Source organism: Mobula birostris, chromosome 7 (assembly GCF_030028105.1).
Source record: "Mobula birostris isolate sMobBir1 chromosome 7, sMobBir1.hap1, whole genome shotgun sequence".
NCBI classification, from domain to species: domain Eukaryota; kingdom Metazoa; phylum Chordata; class Chondrichthyes; order Myliobatiformes; family Myliobatidae; genus Mobula; species Mobula birostris.
In genome coordinates, this window is record NC_092376.1 from 58,194,568 (window position 1) to 58,215,771 (window position 21,204).

Genomic DNA, 21,204 nt, shown 5'->3' on the forward strand with positions numbered 1-21,204 from the left:
GGCAGCATCTGTAGGAAGAGGTGCAGTCGACGTTTCAGGTCGAGACCCTTCGTCAGGACTAACTGAAGGAAGGGTGAGTAAGGGATACGAAAGTTGGAGGGGGAGGGGGAGATCCAAAATGATAGGAGAAGACAGGAGGGGGAGGGATGGAGCCAAGAGCTGGACAGGTGATAGGCAAAAGGGATACGAGAGGATCATGGGACAGGAGGTCCGGGAAGAAAGACAAGGGGGGGGGACCCAGAGGATGGGCAAGGGGTATAGTCAGAGGGACAGAGGGAGAAAAAGGAAAGTGAGAGAAAGAATGTGTGTATAAAAATAAGTAACAGATGGGGTACGAGGGGGAGGTGGGGCATTAGCGGAAGTTAGAGAAGTCGATGTTCCTGCCATCGGGTTGGAGGCTACCCAGACGGAATATAAGGTGTTGTTCCTCCAACCTGAGTGTGGCTTCGTCTTTACAGTAGAGGAGGCTGTGGATAGACATGTCAGAATGGGAATGGGATGTGGAATTAAAATGTGTGGCGACTGGGAGATCCTGCTTTCTCTGGTGGACAGAGCGCAGGTGTTCAGCAAAGCGGTCTCCCAGTCTGCATCGGGTCTCGCCAATATATAAAAGGCCACATCAGGAGCACCGGGTGCAGTACATCACCCCAGCCGACTCACAGGTGAAGTGTCGCCTCACCTGGAAGGACTGTTTGGGGCCCTGAATGGTGGTAAGGGAGGAAGTGTAAGGGCATGTGTAGCACTTGTTCCGCTTACATGGATAAGTGCCAGGAGGGAGATCAGTGGGGAGGGATGGGGGGGGGGGAACCAATGGACAAGGGAGTCGCGTAGGGAGCGATCCCTGCGGAATGCAGAGATGGGGGGGAGGGAAAGATGTGCTTAGTGGTGGGATCCCGTTGGAGGTGGCGGAACTTACGGAGAATAATATGTTGGACCCAGAGGCTGGTGGGGTGGTAGGTGAGGACCAGGGGAACCCTATTCCTAGTGGGGTGGCGGGAGGATGGAGTGAGAGCAGAAGTACGTGAAATGGGGGAGATGCGTTTAAGAGCAGAGTTGATAGTGGAGGAAGGGAAGCCCCTTTCTTTAAAAAAGGAAGACATCTCCCTCATCCTAGAATGAAAAGCCTCATCCTGAGAGCAGATGCGGCGGAGACGGAGGAATTGCGAGAAGGGGATGGCGTTTTTGCAAGAGACAGGGTGAGAAGAGGAATAGTCCAGATAGCTGTGAGAGTCAGTAGGCTTATAGAAGACATCAGTGGATAAGCTGTCTCCAGAGACAGAGACAGAAAGATCTAGAAAGGGGAGGGAGGTGTCGGAAATGGACCAGGTAAACTTGAGGGCAGGGTGAAAGTTGGAGGCAAAGTTAATAAAGTCAACGAGCTCTGCATGTGTGCAGGAAGCAGCGCCAATGCAGTCGTCGATGTAGCGAAGGAAAAGTGGGGGACAGATACCAGAATAGGCACAGAACATAGATTGTTCCACAAAGCCAACAAAAAGGCAGGCATAGCTAGGACACTCACAGCTATCTGGACAATTCCTCTTCTCACCCTGTCTCTTGCAAAAACGCCATCCCCTTCTCGCAATTCCTCCGTCTCCGCTGCATCTGCTCTCAGGATGAGGCTTTTCATTCTAGGACGAGGGAGATGTCCTCCTTTTTTAAAAGAAAGGGGCTTCCCTTCCTCCACTATCAACTCTGCTCTTAAACGCATCTCCCCCATTTCACGTACTTCTGCTCTCACTCCATCCTCCCGCCACACCACTAGGAATAGGGTTCCCCTGGTCCTCACCTACCACCCCACCAGCCTCCGGGTCCAACATATTATTCTCCGTAACTTCTGCCACCTCCAACGGGATCCCACCACTAAGCACATCTTTCCCTCCCCCCTCTCTCTGCATTCCACAGGGATCGCTCCCTACGCGACTCCCTTGTCCATTCGTCCCCCCCATCCCTCCCCACTGATCTCCCTCCTGACACTTATCCGTGTAAGCGGAACAAGTGCTACACATGCCCTTACACTTCCTCCCTTACCACCATTCAGGGCCCCAAACAGTCCTTCCAGGTGAGGCAACACTTCACCTGTGAGTCGGCTGGGGTGATATACTGCGTCCGGTGCTCCCGATGTGGCCTTTTATATATTGGCGAGACCCGACGCAGACTGGGAGACCGCTTTGCTGAACATCTACGCTCTGTCCGCCAGAGAAAGCAGGATCTCCCAGTGACCACACATTTTAATTCCACATCCCATTCCCATTCTGACATGTCTATCCACGGCCTCCTCTACTGTAAAGATGAAGCCACACTCAGGTTGGAGGAACAACACCTTATATTCTGTCTGGGTAGCCTCCAACCTGATGGCATGAACATCGACTTCTCTAACTTCCGCTAATGCCCCACTGCCCCCTCGTACCCCATCGTTACTTATTTTTATACACACATTCTTTCTCTCACTCTCCTTTTTCTCCCTCTGTCCCTCTGAATATACCCCTTGCCCATCCTCTGGGTCCTCCCCCCCTCCTTGTCTTTCTTCCCGGACCTCCTGTCCCATGATCCTCTCGTATCCCTTTTGCCTATCACCTGTCCAGCTCTTGGCTCCATCCCTCCCCCTCCTGTCTTCTCCTATCATTTTGGATCTTCCCCTCCCCCTCCAACTTTCATATCCCTTACTCACTCTTCCTTCAGTTAGTCCTGATGAAGGGTCTCGGCCTGAAACGTCGACTGCACCTCTTCCTAGAGATGCTGCCTGGCCTTCTGCGTTCACCAGCAACTTTTATGTGTGTTGCTTGAATCTCCAGCATCTGCAGAATTCCTGTTGTTTGCGTGTTTAGATTCAAGTGTGAGTCTGATTGTAATGTTAAACCCATAAAACTGGACCTTATTATAAAAACAATGAGGCGTTTCACATTTCCACATCAATGTATGATTTTACATTATTTCAAATAACTATGAGCTCTGTTCTTCTATTCTACATTTTCGAATTCTGTCAAAGCTTGACTGCCCCAAAGGATACATACGTATGAAATTTTGATCAATTTTGAAGGCCTGGTTGTCCTAATCGTTTACCAACATTTCTAGTTCATCTATTTGGAACAGACAGACGATTGTCAAGGTGGAGATGAAAATGCAAGGTTTTATTTTTAGTTATTTAGAGATACAGCTTGGTAAGAGGTGCTTGTAGCCACCCAGTAACACCCATATGACCAATTAACCTACTGACCCTTTGGAATGTGGGAAGAAACCGAAACGTCTGGAGGAATCCCATGTGGTCACAGTGAGAATGAACAAACTCCTCAGCATGGAAATTGAACACGGGTTGCTGGCACTGTAAAAGCGCTATGCTAACCACTTGTTGGAAAAGAAACAACTGCAACTAATTTAAATATTTGTTTATGGTAGTATAACTAATACACATTCTGAAGCACAATTCAATTGTTGCCTCATCTGTTGCTTCAACTGAACAGCTAAGGGAGTCTCGCCTCCATATACTTCTTGCAACCTTCCCAATCATTTTGAAACATTTTGATTTTTAACTGAGGAGACTGGAAGAAAACAGTGCAAGCACAAATAAGAATTAAGTTGCACTTTTTTTTTACACTTCTATGGATTAATGGGGAGGTCTTCCTGGTTCTACACTCAAATGCAGTAAGGGATATTACGACACAAGTTGGAAAGCAGGATATGTTGGAATGCACATCCATACCAAAAATAATCCAGCTTTCTTCCCATTAACTTGAGTTAACTTAAATCCAAAAATTGCCTTCACAGATTGAAATCCCTTATCATTTGCACCCAAAAGCTTTAGTGTGCATGCACAGCCAGTGAAAACAGTTTTATACAGATAAGTAATAATACTAACAGCTGTTTACCTAGAGCACGCCAAATCAAACAGAATAATAAAGTGAAGCAAACAAAGGCCCAGTTCCATTCATGCTTTTCTGTGATTGTTGATACACCGAGAAAAATGAAAATGAGAGTCTCACTGACGCTGCTCCACATCTTCAGAAAATACTTAATTGTGGTGCTGGATTTCATCGAAATGTTTTCTTCCACATAGCGCTTCATGCTCATAGAACAGGCTATCAGACTGAAGGGGAAAAGATATTGATTCTGTATGAAGTTGAGTGTCACAAACATCATAAAAGAAAAAAATAAAAGATGTCACTTTCCTTCCCATTTAAAAGATCATTTTACGCCCAGTAACTGAATAGTTAAAAGCACCATTTGATATTGTACCCCCCTGTAGAATATTGCCACTTAGCAATACTGAAAATGTGCATAAATAAATATTGTCAAGTAAGCAAAAAAACCCACCACCCCCCACCCCCGAGAGTAATGCAAGAGGGTGCCTAACAAAACATTGTTCCATCAGTTGGGTTTTAAATCCTACATGCCTCCATTTTCTCACCCACCAAATATCCTATTTTTAAATGCTCTTTAAGTTTGATTAATTCAGCACAGTTTGTATCTACAGTGTGGTAATTGCTCATTGGTCCAAAGAACTGGCAACACGGACCCTAATGGAGTCAGAAGGCCATGCAGCTGACCCCAGTAATTCAGAATGTTCAACTGATGTTGCCGATTATCAATGCCACATAAGTGCGGGAAACTATATGACTGGGGAGAGGAGCTGCTGACAGAGATACAGCCCTATTAAGCTCTTGTTGCATCTTCTAAACCAGCATCAGAATGGAACTGCTGGACCTGTCATCAATGGTTATCTGCCAATCAAAGAAAATGGGTTAGAAGACAGAGTTAGTAATCATGACAAATATCACCCTGGAAAGGAGAACCTCAAAAATCTCCACCAATTATCAGATGTTCACATGAACTCTTGTTAGATATGTAATTAGACAGATACTGTGAGTGGATTTTTTTCTTGCAAGAAAGCTGAAGTATTGACCTTAAGTTTATTTAGTTTAGTCTTAATTTTCTTGGGGTTGGGAGAGGGGTGAGACCAAGATTTCAAGACAGAGTGAGTGAAACAATGTGTGGTCAGACAAAAAGGAGTGACTAGTTGACAATTAAACTAAATGAATCTCTCCAAGTCTTTTCATGGTGAAAAATATTTCCGTAATTCTCTGACCACTTAGAGCAGTTGATGAAAACAACTCCATTTCTAAATGGTCTATTGGGACAGCAAAGGAATTCTCGCTTTCATAATTAAAGTCTCTCTTTTGCATAGTAGGTTTATTTTAATTCATCCCAGACGTGGGTATATTTGAGGTTAGGGGCTCAGGATAAATTAGCAAAAGGAACAAATTCTCTTCACGTAGAAGGCCATGAGTAATCTCCATTATGCTACAGTCATCAGCATTACCCAGAGTCATAATAGGAAAGACATACACACCCATCATTAGCTACAACCTCTCAATGTACAGAGGCTTCTCATGCTACATTGCTGCAACTTTCATCACTTAAATGGAAATATAAGCAATTGATCATTATGGTGACCAGGCTTCACAAAGTGTCACCAAAGAGGTGACATGGTCTTTTAAGGTAGGAGCAACCTACCGATCATAAAGGTAGACTTGCTCAGTAGCTAACAGACTTACACCATACCACCTCCCCTTTTAAAAACCAATGCAATGCTGTATTGGGTTATTGGTTTATGTATACTTGTTAACAAAGCTTTTGTGCATATTACATCAATGTTTTAACTTAACTACATTTCAAAAAACATATACATACACCCTTAGACATACTGCAGTTTTTTTTTGGCCAGAAGCATCTGTCATCTTTTTGCGCTACAACCCCACCCTGGATTTTCCATTAGGCTTTGCCCCAGTGCAGTTGTGACTCTTATCTCTGAGGAAGTCTGTATCTTGAGAAAGTGGCACAACTACTTCAGCCATTAGACTTACCCACTCCTGGACTTAACTTCTATAGTTCCAGTACTTCAATGTGTATTTACAGTGATGCTTTTAACCTGTCATATTCTTGTGCTGCTCTTCTCCATTGCTTCCCTTTTTAAAGGCTTAGCTTTCAAGCCCTATTTTAACTTTTTTTTTCCCTTTAGCTCCCTCTACCTTTGCCAAAACACCTCAAAGCTGGTTATGCTGTGTTTGGACAATAGCATGTTGAACAGATATCAGTGATCAGCCTTCAGCTTGTTGAAATGATTTATTCCTTGCTACATCCCAATGCTGTGGCTACAACATTCTCCTCACCAACATTAATCCTCAATGGGAACATTATAATTTGCAACACTGAGTCTGGACATTTCAAAAGGGATTCCATGAACTTTAAGCTTTGGATTATTTGAGAAGGCAGACCTACTATTGACCATGCTTTTCATACTGCTAATGGGCCTTAGTTTTGACCCAGTGTGGAGAGCCAGTGACCCCATCTCTCCCAACAATTGATTCAAAGGTGCCTTTTCAGAGAAAGTATCATTGTGACATTGACGATGAGTGTTTCTATTTGTCCAATTATAAGCAGAACACTGCTTACTTCACATTTGTAAACACCAATTCCTCTCCTGCTTCTGACTGTCTTCACACTCTGTCACAGATGTTGAAAGATAAAGCATAGAAAGTGGGCCCACCCACTTTACACTACACATTAAATATATTTTTTGTTCTGCCCACATTCTCCTCAAATTCCCCTGGAATCCACCAATCATCTACACATTAGGGGCCATTTACTGTGCCCCCCTAACCTAACAATTCATGTCTTCAGTATGTGAGAAAAGTCTAGAGCCATCAGTAGAGACATGCAGTGACAGGGAGTACAAACTCCACACATACAGTTCAGGATGGAACCTGGGTCTCTAGCACTGTGAGGAAATGGCTCCACTAGCTGCACTACTATTCCATTCCCTGGTCTGTCTGGTTGCTTTGACTATACTGTCTCTCCATCCCATTATTTCATGCTCATTAAACTGGAGTGCTTTTTCAACTGCTATCTGTTGATCGTTGACTTTCAGTCAAACTCAGTCCAGAATTACCAGCCTGCTGTCTCATGGTCCAGATTCTTCACAAGTGCTAGAATGTCCATTTCCAATTTCTCTTGGGACTATATCACCATCTGTTTTCATAGCTTTTTGCAGTTGACTGTTTTATATTAAATTTTGTAAAACATTAGATGAATGCCTGGAAGGTAAAGTAACAACTTAACTCTTTCTGCGTGTAGCACTTAGCGCGAATGTACAAGATAAACAATGTGGGTCTGTTAATGTCAGTAGAATGTTTGCTGATAGCAGCTGGATTTTTTCTTAGTCTCAGGCACCATCAACATGAGGATCTCTGTTAACAACTAAATGTCTGTTGGCCACTTTGAGAGCTACAATTGATGGACTCTTTCTTAGTGTTTGCACTCAAACCAACTGTTTATGTGTATAGACATTAATACCATTTCATAAGTCCAGGGAATGTTGTGTTCTATGGGGAGTACCTAATAGATTTATGAAGCTATGTTGAACATTATGTTAATGAACATGTGTTGTTTGAATGAAAGAAACCAGGCTGAGTCAATGCAAGAACAAAGGGTTTGTCTACTTCTGTGTGCCTCTGCCTTGCAAAGCTTGTAAATATATTGGGCTGCCTTTGCATTTTCTTTGGACATCAAGCAGGGCCAGATTGCGACTGGTGCCTGTGACCCAAGGTAGTTTCATAAGAAAGTCCAGGTTCGGAGTTTCTCAGACAACATCTACGATCAAGTGGTGACTAAGAATTGTGAGCCCTGAAACCTTTGTGACTGTTAAGCAACATTTTGTGTGGTTTATTTGTGCTTTTTGTTTTATGATAATAAATCAAGCTTAAGTTACTTTGCTTGTACGCTTATCACTACATCTCCTGGAACTCAAGATGTTGGGTCTGATCAACCAAGCCTAATACAACACACACACCATTTTTCTTGTACATTTTGCAACTGATTTCTCAATGCTTGCCCTGCGTCTGCCCACCTCTGGGGCACTTCCCACAGTACCTGTGCTGCTGCTCACCTATCCTATAGCCACACTTTCCTGTTGCTGACTCATGGTTGACCTCATGGGACTGTTCCCTCCTCTTCACAGTGTCAAAAAACACAAACAGTTGATTCTGGAGGGAACACTGCTTCTTTCCTGCTCCACGGAGCACTGAACTTGCACAAAACATGTCATTCCAAGTGCCCTAATCCACCACCATCTAGTTTCTGGGTGTAGAGTGCTAGAGCAATCAATGGTTGTCCTTCCGAATCACCTTGGGCTATTTTCATCTTATTTCTCCTAAGAAATTCTAAAGTACACATTTAAGACTTTATTTTTCTTTCATTATATTTGTTCCAAATTGTACCTGTGGGTACCTAAACATCAAACAAAGAAAGCTGCTGTAGTATCCCCACTTGATATTCTGACCACTTGTTCTAATAGCAAGGGTGAAGTCACCACAATCAATATCATAAACACGAGGAAATCTGCAGATGCTGGAATTTCAAGCAACACACATAAAAGTTGCTGGTGAACGCAGCAGGCCAGGCAGCATCTCTAGGAAGAGGTACAGTCGACGTTTCGGACCAAGACCCTTCGTCAGGACTAACTGAAAGAAGAGCTGTAAGAGATTTGAAAGTGGGAGGGGGAGGGGGAGATCTGGAATGATAGGAGAAGACAGGAGGGGGGAGGGATGGAGCCAAGAGCTGGACAGGTGATTGGCAAAAGGGATATGAGAGGATCATGGGACAGGAGGCCTAGGGAGAAAGAAAAGGGGGAGGCGGGGGGAGCCCAGAGGATGGGCAAGGGGTATATTAAGAGGGACAGAGGGAGAAAAAGGAGAGAGAGAAAAAGAATGTGTATATAAATAAATAAATAACTGCTAAATAAATAAATACATATATATCTCCTCTTCCTAGAGATGCTGCCTGGCCTGCTGCATACACCAGCAACTTTTGTGTGTTGTTACGATCAATATCATCATTCTTCGTGGGAGTATTCGGTCTCACATTTTCCGACCACCAAACAAACTGTGGAATGCAATTCTGCATTATCCAAACCCTTTGCTTCTGCAAAACACAGCCTGCTATCCAATATTATTACAATTATCACAGCAGGCTGCTTTACACAGACAGAAGGAAATTTGCACAATTTCCTTCACGTTTAGTTATAGGGCCGTCTATAGTCAAGCAATCTTCATGTTCCCTTGGTACCTCTTCAGCTTAAGGTATTTCATAGTGTCCCTGTATCAAAGCATAAATCTTGCAGCCTTCTTAAAAGCAAGCACTTGCACCGTAAAGAGTTTAGTCTGTACTCTTGTTACTGCACCCACACATTAATTAATCCCTTAATATTCTGTCAAAGAACTATCTTGCTAAGTCCCTTGGATGATACAATTCCCCATCGCTACCTCTTCATTTGGTTCTGCTTGCTAAAATTCTCTCTGAAGTATTCCTGCTGGTGAAGATAGAAGTGCACTTTTTACTTGGCAACAGTTTCATAATATAGGATGTTTATTGAACTGTGATCCCAAAAATTCTGCCTGTGTTGTGCAAATGTTGGATCTTAACTCTACTGGTTCTGCTAGCAGTGGAATGAGCTACTAGTGAAACTGATGGATGTGGTTTTGACTTCAGCATTCAAGAGAAGTTTGGATAAGTACACAGATGGGATGGGTGTGAAGGGCTATGGTCCAAGACACAGCTGAATGTGACTAGGCAGAATAAATTCAGTATGGACAAAATAGCAGGACGGCCTGTTTCTGTATGTAGTCCTCTACAACAGGGGTCCCCAACCCTCAACATGTCTTTTACAGTTAGGGTTGCCAACTTTCTCACTCCCAAATAAGGGACAAAAGTAGCAGTCAAATCCCAGGACACTTTACCCCAGGATAGACTACCATGACCATGAAACCTTGCGCGGGTACCTGTGTGTGCATGCGCGTACGTGCCAATTTTTTTTTCCCATAAATCGGTTTTGCCTTCATCTTCCTGACTATACTGTACATACATTATTTCTACTTCATATAGGCTGTGTATTTATCATATCATTCCTGTTTTTACTATATGTTAGTGTTAATTTCGGTTTTATTTGTTATTTGGTATGATCTGCTAGGTTATTTTTTTGGGTCTGGGAATGCTCAAACATTTTTCCCATATAAATTAATGGTAATTGCTTCTTTGCTTTACACCATTTCAGCACGAAAGGTTTCATAGGAACACTCTACCTTAGCAGGGGAAATACGGGACAAGGGCGGTCCCATATGGGACAAACCAATTTAGCCCAATATACGGGATGTCCCGGCAAGCACGGGACAGTTGGCAACCCTATGTTCAAGTTCAACAGTGCGTGACAGGGAATGAGGAAAGGTGCAGCTGACTTTTATCATTTCCTCACGGCCCGGTAGCACATGCTTTGCAGCCCGGTGGTTGGGGACCGCTGCTCTACAACACTATGATTTTCTATGACTGTAATAATAGGGCATTTTCTGCTCGAGATTCATCACATATTGATCTTCATCCTTTCCATCGTTTAGGTGTCCAAACAATAATATTCACCATGATGATTATGTCCAAACACTTCAGCTCAATACCAACAATCTCTTGAGCTTTATTGTATTTCCTGCGACTTCCAGTGTATTCTTGATTAGCATATACAAACAAATGTACCAGAATGACATATCCTCTATTCTGCCATATTTTTCCCCTAAGCTCCTCATTCAGTCGAAGACTTACACATATATATCCCATGTCTTCACTTTCATTTGCATTACGGGTTCTTTCAAACCAATCTCCAGAGACGAGTATTACATTCAAGCTTTCACTCACAAACTTGAACACAACTTTTGTTTCTAGCAACCGAGTTGCACTCTATGTAAGCAATGTCCCAAAAGATAACCATGTGATGGGCAACAGCAATCAGCTTTAAAAGGTAGTAGCTAATTGACATACAACCTCCACCACTCCCCATATAAATTGAAAAAATAGATATACATAATCAGCAAGTTGACTAAAGATCTTTGGGAACACAAGTTAATACATACAAATTGAACCTGTACTGCTGGCAAAGTGACCATTGTTGTCAGGGCCGGACTTTAGGCAGGGCTAGGCTGGGCTGCAGCCCAGGGGCCAGAGCTGCAGAGGGGCCCCAAAATAGGTAGCTATCATCACGGCTGCGAAGTAAAATATGAGAAAAGAAAAAATAAAGAAGAAAAAGAGGACCGTGAGAGAGAAGCATTAAAAAAGACATTGAAATTGACAGAATTTTTTAAACCTGCTCTCAATGATGCAGCAGTACCATCGCTCTTGTTACAGTCTGAGACCGGTGGACAAATGGAGACTTGTTCAACAGCTAGCGCTAGCACCAGCAGTAGCACAGGACCACCGTCCTTGCCACAGTCAGCAGCTAATGTTGAAGAGGCAGAGAGCATGATTTTAGGATTGCCGACCACAGAGGCCTCCAAACAACCAAGTCGGGCCGCCATTAATGTTAACGTTACCACTACTGAGGATCCTTACAGCACTGATCCTGCTCGCCGGGGAAAGGAAACGTTAGATGATTCAGTCCGAGCGTACTGGGCTAAGAAAGGGCTGGAGTCTTGCCAGAATAAGGATGTGGATATCAAAGCTTTGGGACGAGTATACAAACAGCAGAGACGTTTTTTCTCCAAATTTCACTTCAAACACAAGCTGGTAAATGGTGAGTACACATCAAGGCAATGGCTCTTATATTCCCCTTCCACCGGCTGTGTGTTTTGTTTTCCATGCCACATCTTCAGTGATGGTAACTGTCAGTCCATCTTCGAAACTGGCTTTAGTGACTGGAAACATGCCGCTGTGCGCATAAGAGAGGATGAAAATAGCAAACACAGCAGGAAAACATAGAAACATAGAAAATAGGTGCAGGAGTAGGCCATTCAGCCCTTCGAGCCTGCACCGCCATTCAGTACGATCATGGCTGATCATCCAACTCAGAACCCTGTACCAGCCTTCCCTCCATACCCCCCTGATCCCTTTAGCCACAAGGGCCATATCTAACTCCCTCTTAAATATAGCCAATGAACTGGCCTCAACTATTTCCTGTGGCAGAGAATTCCACAGATTCACCACTCTCTGCGTGAAGAAGTTCTTCCTCAAAACGATACTGACCTACGTTACACTAGCCTCTGACAGCAGAAGAATAGACACAGAACTGCAAAGACAGTTCGAGTCAGAGTGTGTCTACTGGACTGACGTATTGAGAAGAGCGTTGGTGGTTGTGAAGTTTTTGGTCAAGAGGGGACTGGCTATCTGAGGCTCCAGTGACATATTTGGCAGGCCTGATAACGGCAACTACATAGGCTCAGATCCACAATGGGACAGGACAGGCTGAATCATCTTACTCTGATGTCACTTGAAACTGATCTCGTTCAGAAACTGGATTTTAGTGATCTGATAAGGACTTTGCTGCGAAGAAATCCAGAAGAACTAGGCTTTAATTTTGAACAACAGACATCTGACTTTGTAAATATCCAGGCTTGTGTGTCAGTGCTGTTCCTATTTTTGTGGCAATAGGCTAATAGTTGACTGTTTACAAACCTAGTATGTAATAAGTGGTCTTTACTCTGCAAGCCACACAGGCACAGCAATAGGTTAGCAATAGGTTAGCAATAGGTTAATAGGTAAAACACACTCAAAATGAATAAAGAGTCAATATTTCGGGCCGAGACCCTTCATTAGGATTGGAAAGGAAGAAGTAAGAAACCAGAATACAGATTTCAAATGCAACATTCAAAAATTTCTAGGTTTCCAAAATTCTTCGCTGAGCCACAAGTGAACATTTTGCCACACGTCTACCTGGAATAAACTATAAATGCTGCTGGTATGTAGGCAAATGGTAGAATATGAAGGGGTGGGGCGGGCAAGATGATGAGAGTGTGGGGAGAAAGTTTAAAAACAGGTGTCCTGTCACATTGGTGTACTGTAAATGGTTATCAATACAGACTGGCCAGGCCAAAGGGCCCATTTCTGTGCTACATCATTTAATGACTATACATCAGGCAGCACTTCATCCTCACTGTTAAACTCCTTGTCACACAAGTTACAGTTCTTAAGCTACTTTATTAGTGTAATGTTGTCAAAATATAGGATCCAATTCTTGTGTGTTTTGCAGGTTACAGTTTCCTCTTTAACAAAAAAAAATTCAGGAATGCACCCATATCTAACCAGTGAACTTCCCTTTATTTTAAAAATATATATCTGCCAGAGAGAGAAGGAAGTGGTTAAATATTGGGGAAAGATGAAGCTACGCGGTCTTACTTCAACAGAAATAAACATAACCTAGCTTTTAAGCGAATTGAATTTCTGAGAAGTTAATAGAGAGGCTCCAGACTCTCAGTTCCTTCACAATAAAAGCTTATTTCACAAGGAAACCTTTTATCTTTTAAAACTACAACAGGCCTCTCAGCAACAAAAAGTTTCAAACAATCTGATTTATATTTCAAGTCACTGAACTGGCAACAATAGTTTACAAGGTAGGAATTATAAAACTGAACATATATAAGAAATTTTAAAGCAAAAATAAACTAGCTTTCACCCATTTCAATTTTACTACTTAGTCACATTACTCCTTTGCCATTTTAAGCCCGATTTCCACAAGGAAAAAAATACTCACAACAAAATTTCTTTGACAAGCATTTAATCTGAATACATGACTTTCATCCCTCCCCCCCCCCGCCCCCCGCCCCCCCCCCCCATCAAGTCTCTGGCAGGTAATACAGTAATCAGGAGTGTTTATGAATCATGATAATTTTAACATACTGGAAAGTCCTAAAGGTGATTCACAGATGGGCGACACTCCAGAACACTGAACTCAGTGTTACCTAGAAATAGTTTTGAAAGTATGTCAGATAATGCAAGATATAAGATGAAGTGTGGGAGCCCAGGCTCCAATCAAAAGGTAGGGAAAACATCAAGAGAAAGTACCTCATAGGTCGAAGTCAGAGAAACAGATAGTTCTGGAAGATAGAGTCATAGAAAAGTACAGCACAGAAACAGGCCCTTTTTCCCATTTAGTACATGCTGAACCATATAAACTGCCTGCTGCCTGCACCTGGACTATACCCCTCCATAGCCCTCCCATCCATGTACCTATCTAAACTTCTCGAATGTTGAAATAGAGCTCACATGTACCACTGGCGCTGGCATCTCGTTCCACATTCTCACCATCCTCTGAGTGAAGTAGTTTCTCTTCATGTTCCCCTTAAATGGTTCACCTTTCACCCTTAACCCATGACTTTTGGTTGGAGTGCCACCCAGCCTCGAGGAATGTTCAGTTAGTTCAGTTCTCTTCAATGTGGTGCTGTGTTATTCATTAACTGCAGGCTGCAGAACCCATCTGCCCTGATCAAAATTGTGCAAAATAGCAATAAAAGAAAAGGTGTAACTAGAAACCAGAAATAGATATAACATGAACAACAGGTTCCTCTAAAAACAAGTCCAATCCACAAACTGTGCTGATTAAACCATGCCAAGGACCCAATACTCCTGCACCTTCCTTCAGCCAGAGGGACAGAGGGACAGAGGGACAGAGGGAGAGAGGGACAGAGGGACAGAGGGACAGAGGGACAGAGGGACAGAGGGAGAGAGGGAGAGAGGGAGAGAGGGAGAGAGGGAGAGAGGGAGAGAGGGAGAGAGGGAGAAAAGAAGGAGGAGGAGGAGCAGAAGACCGGTCAAGTGCAGGAGGATGGCACTGAACACCTGCTTATCCCAATTGATTTCAATCTTGCTGCAGGAATTAATTTGAAAGAGCATATGCAAGTAGCGAATTAGATTCCGTGGGAGGTAGGCCAAAGCACAGAATGAATTAAGTAAATATTGGAATTTACATGAGCTTTCAGAAATAAAATATAGTTGTGAAAGCAGTTTTGACAATGGGAAGGATTGGTTTTAGTAATGGAAAAAACCTGGGAATGAAAGTTCAGCTCAGTGCCCAGGACAGTGACTGGGAAAGGAAACTGAGACTGTAGAGTTTTAGGATGAGGCACAATGAGAAAAGTTTATTTTAAATTGGTGGCAGCGACAATTGACCAAGGTCATGGTTAAATTCGAGTTGGGGTATGCAAGCAGTCAAGATGTTGAATGAATTTCAAGGTAGTAAGGCTGAGAAAGCAGGAGTACTGGATATCAGCAGTCATCCAAGACCACTGGCCTAAAATTTACAGAAGCTTCAGGCAATGAAGGCTGGATTCGTTGGCCAGAGGAACAAGGGGTAAAACTGAAACCTTGGAGGAAATGTACCAACTTAACTTGGAAGGGGAAGAATGTTGAAACAAGGTATGAAATATTTAAAGCACCAATAAAGAGGCACAGTTAGAGGTGTGGTAGTCAGCAAAGACCCTGCTTGTTGTAGTGCTTGGGTTAATCACATGGAAAAATATCAGAGTAAGGAAATAAATATCATTGAATTCCAATTTCTTAGAGGCCTAGCAGAAAAAGATTCCCAGTGCTGGCCTGGAACCTGCTTGGTAAGGACAACTTTAAGACATGCAAAAGCAAGTCTCACAGATACATCAGGAGTATTTGCCTTCAAGAGTGACCTGCATGTATGATAGGGCATCCCAAAGCAAATAACAAGACTAGAAATGGCACCTAAATTAATGCCATTGTATGTCACTACACTTTATACATTACATTGCATGCACATTGAAGAACCCAGAAAGGAGACTGGCCACTTTACAAAGCATCCATTAAGTTCCAATTTCAAAGTACGTTTATTATCAAAGCATATATTTGTTTCCATACAGACAGCTACAAAACAAAGAAACCCAAAAGACCCCATAAAAAAAGACCATCACAGTCCCAATGTGCAGAAAAATAACAAATTGTGCAAACACAAACGTATGCAAATAACATTCAGAACTGAAACCATGAAGCAAGTCATCAGCTGATTCAGGAGCCTGTTAGTTGCAGGCCTCAGCCTCAGCCTCAGTTCAGCGCAGAAATGAGTAAAGCTCGTGAGCAGCCAACTGAGCACCAGCCCATCCCCTCCCTCTGATCCCAACACCCTGACATTTTCAATATGGCCCGGTGCTTAAATCTGCCAAACCTTGGGTCGATCCCTGCTCTTGGACCTGGGCATCGCGACTTAATCCAGCCTCTACTTGATCTTTACAATCTGACGCAGGGCTTAAATCAGCCAAACAAAAGAGATGATCACTGACTTCAGGAGATCAAAGGACAGAGTACATTCCCCCCCCTCCATATACATGGAGAGGTAGTGGAAAGTGTGGAAAACTTCAAGTTCCTTGGAGTTATGTTGTCAAAACAGCTGACATGCACCACCAACACTTCGCTGCATGTAAAAAAGGCACAATAAAGACTTTTCTTCCTCAAAAAGCTGAAGCAGACCAAACTCTCACAAAAGCTGTTGCTTAACTTCTACAGAAGCACAATTGAAACCATCCTGACCAACAGCGCCACAGTGTGGTATGCCAGCTGCACAGCCGCTGAGCGACAAGACCTGCATCGCGTGGTAAAGGCGGCCCAGCGAATTGTCAGGATGGAGCTCCCAGGACTGGACACCATCTATTCCAGCAGACTCAGGAGGAAAACAATCAGCATAACCCGAGACTCCACACACCCTGGCCACTCCCTGTTTGACCCGCTGCCATCCAGCAAAAGGTTCAGGACACTAAAAGCCAGAACAAATAGACTGAGGAACAGCTTCTATCCCAGAGCTGTGGCCTCCCTCACACCACTCCCACAGAACAATGACTGAAACTGTGAGCACGCACAAGGACTCAAATACTTGCACTAACGGCACTTTGTGCATTACTGTGATATTCGGGTGCTGCTGCGACTTATTTTCTGTTGCTTATCTATTTAATACTGTTTTTCTATTACTGTCTTGTTTTTATCTGCTGCTTTATTTAATTGCCTGAGAGGAAGCCAAACAGAGTTTCATTGTGCCTATGTATAATGACATTAAAGATCATTCAATTCAATTCAAAAAAATTCAATTAATTCTTCACTCTCAGGCACAGGCCCCACTGCATTGGCTCTGTCTTGCCTCAGGTCTGCTGCTTTGAATTGCCTCTAAGTCCACTCCAGCAAAGGACTGGCTCATTCCTCGTTCTTGGGCCCGGGCTCCATCGTCTCAATTCAGCCTGTACCCGCCACATTGCAACCATCCTGCTCTGTTGAGACTTCGGTTCACACTGCAAAAATGCCAGGTCATACAGGTGGTTCAAAAGCCCAACTCCACAAGGGAAGTTACAGGCTTCTGATTGCAGTGATCGTTTACCAGAGAAAGTGTGATTAATACGTAGTTAATAGCTTCATTCGCTGTCAGTAAGTCACCACGGTGCTTCACTAGCGCCATCTTAAACCAGATTCCATATTCCATTTGTTTTATTTTTAATAGAATTCAGATCATGTGACACAAAACAGTTAGCATAATACAACGAGCTGCATACAAGACTGCCCCAGCTGATAACCTAGATGTAGAGACAAATCTTAGATCAAATACTGTCAGAGTCAAAACACTGCTCCAATATTAAACATGAGTACAGATAAAGAATTGCATGAGATAGGTTCCAATCATCAATCATCAATTCTTCAAGCTCTCTGGTTGTTTTAATTGTGTCTTCCAACTCATTACAAGAAAATTTTATGACACAAGGCAGCATTGCAGTGACTGATCAGACCGAGCATTTGGACCAAGATTAGACACACTCCCAGATGCACTTCAAAGGTCCATGCGATAAGTATCAGGGAAAGCAAAGCAAATTCAAAAAGTGGACATTCACCTCAAACAATTGAATTATAGTAAAAGCACAAGAACAGAAAAGCAGAATTAGGGGCAGACCTATGTTACCCTTCAATGCTACTCTGCCATCAAAGAACACAACTGATAGACTCTTGGCCTGAACCTCAAATTCCTATTCACCAGAAGCCCAAATACCCATATCATCCTTAGAAACTATTACATTATTCAGCTTCTGGTTTATAAATATGATAATTTGAAATAAGTAATTAAGCATCCCATTCATGACCAACTTCAAAGCAATTCTTTGCTTGCTTCCGCTTTACATAAAAAAAACCCTACATAGTTAGAAGTTGCCACCTCAGCAAGTTCAACCACCCTGGCTTCTAGGCTGCTTACTCCCTGGATCACAATCATATTGGGCATATGTTCATGTGCTTAGTATATGGCTAGTCTATAGGCAGCAGATACAGAAGACTTGTCTAAAGAAGGTGCCTTGCCAAAGTAGGAAATCACAAAAAGAGCTCTGCATATTCAATTGCACCAAATGTAGTGGAAAACATTTTGTAATTCTCCAATCCTTTTAAATGCTCAGCTGTCACAGCAGGAAAAACTCTGGTGAATCATAAACTCAAATTAGGTCCTATTTAATATGGATTAACTTGCCTTCAACAATTTTTAAAAAGGCAAATCCAGCACAAGGTTAAACAAACCACAAGTGAGATAAGTGGAAAATTACATAGAACATAGAATTGTACAGCACATTACAGGCCCTTCGGCCCACAATGTTGTGCCGACCCTCAAACCCTGCCTCACATATAACCCCCCAACTTAAATTCCTCCATATACCTGTCTATAGAACAGTCTATAGAACCAGTCTATAGAAAAGTAACCTGATTTAGTCACAACAGTTGGAGGGATATTGTTTCTCAGACCTCTGCCAGTATTGAAACAAAACAGGAGAGGGCCAGAGACCAATAATGTCCATTGTGCATTCTGCAAATTGCTATGCTGTGCTGCATGATAAAGCACTTCAATACAGAAACTGCTAAAACATTTACAGTTGTGTCAAATTAGCATTCACAGAGCTATTGTGCATTTTGCTAATACCCACACACATTCCCCGACTGCTGAAGCAGGCCTTAGCTTCCAAGTTGATGCCCACTATTACATTCTTTAGGAGTTGTCTCAATCAGTGCCATAGCGAACTTCCAAAAGAGAGAGTCTTATCTCCTGACACACTGCTTGATACCTCTTCAACACAAAGATTACAGTAAATTATTAACTACAGTTTCAATTGCTATGATCATTTATTTAACTTTAACATTCTGAACGAGAAATTCTGCAGATGTTGGAAATCCAAAGCAACACACACAAAATGCTGGAGGAACTCAGCAGGCCAGGCAGAATCTATGGAAATGAACGAACAGTCGACATTTCGAGCTGAGATCCTTCAGGACTGGAAAGGAAGGGGGAAGATGTCAGAATAAAAAGGTGGGGGAAGTGGAAGGAGGATAGCTAGAAGGTGAAGCAAAGTTGGGAGGAAGATTAAAGGCTGGAGAGGAAGGAATCTGATAGGAGAGGAGAGAGTACCATAGGAGAAAGGGAAGGAGGGAACCCAGGGGGAGGTGATAGGCTGGTGAGAAGAGGTAAGGGACCAGAGTGGGGAATAGAAGAGGAGAGGGGTAGGGATTTTTTTTTGCCAGAAGCTACCCAGATGGAGTATAAGGTGTTGTTCCTCCATCCTGAGCGTGGCCTCATCCTGGCATAAGAGGAGAACATATTAGAATGGAGATGCTCAATGAAGTGATCCCCCAATTTACAATTAACATTTTAAATATAGTCAGGTAGATTTACAGAATTACATATCCACAATGGTAGGAAATCCCAACTAGCAGAACCCCTTTGGTGTCCCAAAAGATTCATAAGTACAAACGTATAAACTGTAGTCAGCCTAAATACATCCCTTTCATTACACAGTAGAAGGATGGCTCCATGAATATACAACTAACCAGAAGACAAACCAAACCTGTCCTGAACTGTAACTGTGCATTAAATGGCAGAGATACACCTTTAACAATGTTCTAATAGCAGGAACATCCATGTGTTGTGTTTTCAATAGGACAGAGAATGTCCTATGCCCAGGGATTGGCTTCATTAGCCATAAAATATCAGTCGGGAGTTAAATTGTGTACAGGTTTTATTTCCTGAAGACTGGTTCCCATTTAGTTAATCCACAATTAAACTATCCAACGCTATTCACTCTCCAAATAATTATCCCTACTGATCAATTACCCGTTTACAATAATTCCACTTAATTCTTTCCACATTCTCATCAGCACCAGCCAGTTTTCGCCACTCACCCACACACCGAAGGTAGTTATAGTTAATTAACCTACCAACCTTCACATCCTTAGGTTGCTGGAGTATGCCAATGCATCCTACTTGGCCAGAAGGATCTCTGATTGGTGGGCTGAAATCTCTCCCACATAAATAGTTGAATTTCAGGCTGAGACCCTCCATCAGGACTGGAAATAAAGGGGGTGGAGCAGAATAAAAAGGAGGGAGGAAAGGAAGGAGTACAAGCTGGCAGGTTTTAGGTGCTGGAGGAAGGGGAATGGTGAGAAACTTAAATGGAAAAGGTTAATGGATAAAGGATCTGATAGGATAAAGGGAGGGAGGAGGGATACCGAAGGGTGGTGAAAGGCAGATGATGAGAGAAGAAGGGATAAAAGGGGATTCAGGAGGTGCAATTAAAAAATGACAGAAATGGAAGCGGGAGAAATTACCGTCAGTTAAAGCAATGGATGTTCATGCCATCCATTTGGAGGCTACCAGGGCAGAATATGAGGTGTTGCATCCCCAAACTGAGAGTGGTCTCATCATGTCAGAAGAGGAGGCCATGGTCCAACATGTCAGAGTGGGAACGGAAAATACAATTAAAATAGTTGGCTACCGGGAAATCCCTCCTGTTGTAGCAGATGGAGGGAAGGTGCTCAACGAAGCAGTCCCTCAATCAACGTTGGGCCTCACTAATGTAGGGGAGGCCATACCGGCAACATTGGATAAACTTACAGATAAAGTGTTGCCTCACCTGGAAGAACTTAAAGCAGCTTGTGATCGAGCCCACTGGGGGAAGGGCTATACAGGATTGGGTGTTCTGTAATGAACCAGATTTGAAAGCAAAAGAAAGGGGAAATAATAGAGCAAACATTAGTGGGAAGTTAGAGGGTTGGGAAGCTCCATGAGGAGGCAACCGAAAAAGCCATAAGGAGGGAAAGAGGAAATATGAGGGTAGCTAGCCAATAATATCAAAAAGAATACCAAAAGAATTTTCACATTTATAAAAAATAAAAAAGTGACAACAGTAGATATTGAACCACTGGGAAATGATGCTAGTGAGGTAGTAATGGAGGACAAGGAAATGGTGAATGAACTGAATAAGCACTTTTCATCGGTCTTCATGGTGGAAGACACTAGCAGTAAGCTGAAAGTTCGAGTGTCGGGCAGAAGTCAGTGTAGTTGCTATAAATAGAGAGAAGGTGCTTTTGAAACTG

At 42.9% G+C, this 21,204-nt stretch overlaps 1 protein-coding gene across 1 annotated transcript in view; it reads right to left on the bottom strand.

Moving 5' to 3' along the window:
• Window positions 1-21,204, bottom strand: part of slc9a2 (solute carrier family 9 member 2) — a 102,428-nt gene that overhangs the window by 52,874 nt on the left and 28,350 nt on the right. The window contains exon 4 of the mRNA XM_072263226.1: window positions 3,864-4,081. Within this exon, the coding sequence (XP_072119327.1) occupies window positions 3,864-4,081 (218 nt within the window). The remainder of the gene's footprint in view (window positions 1-3,863; window positions 4,082-21,204) is intronic.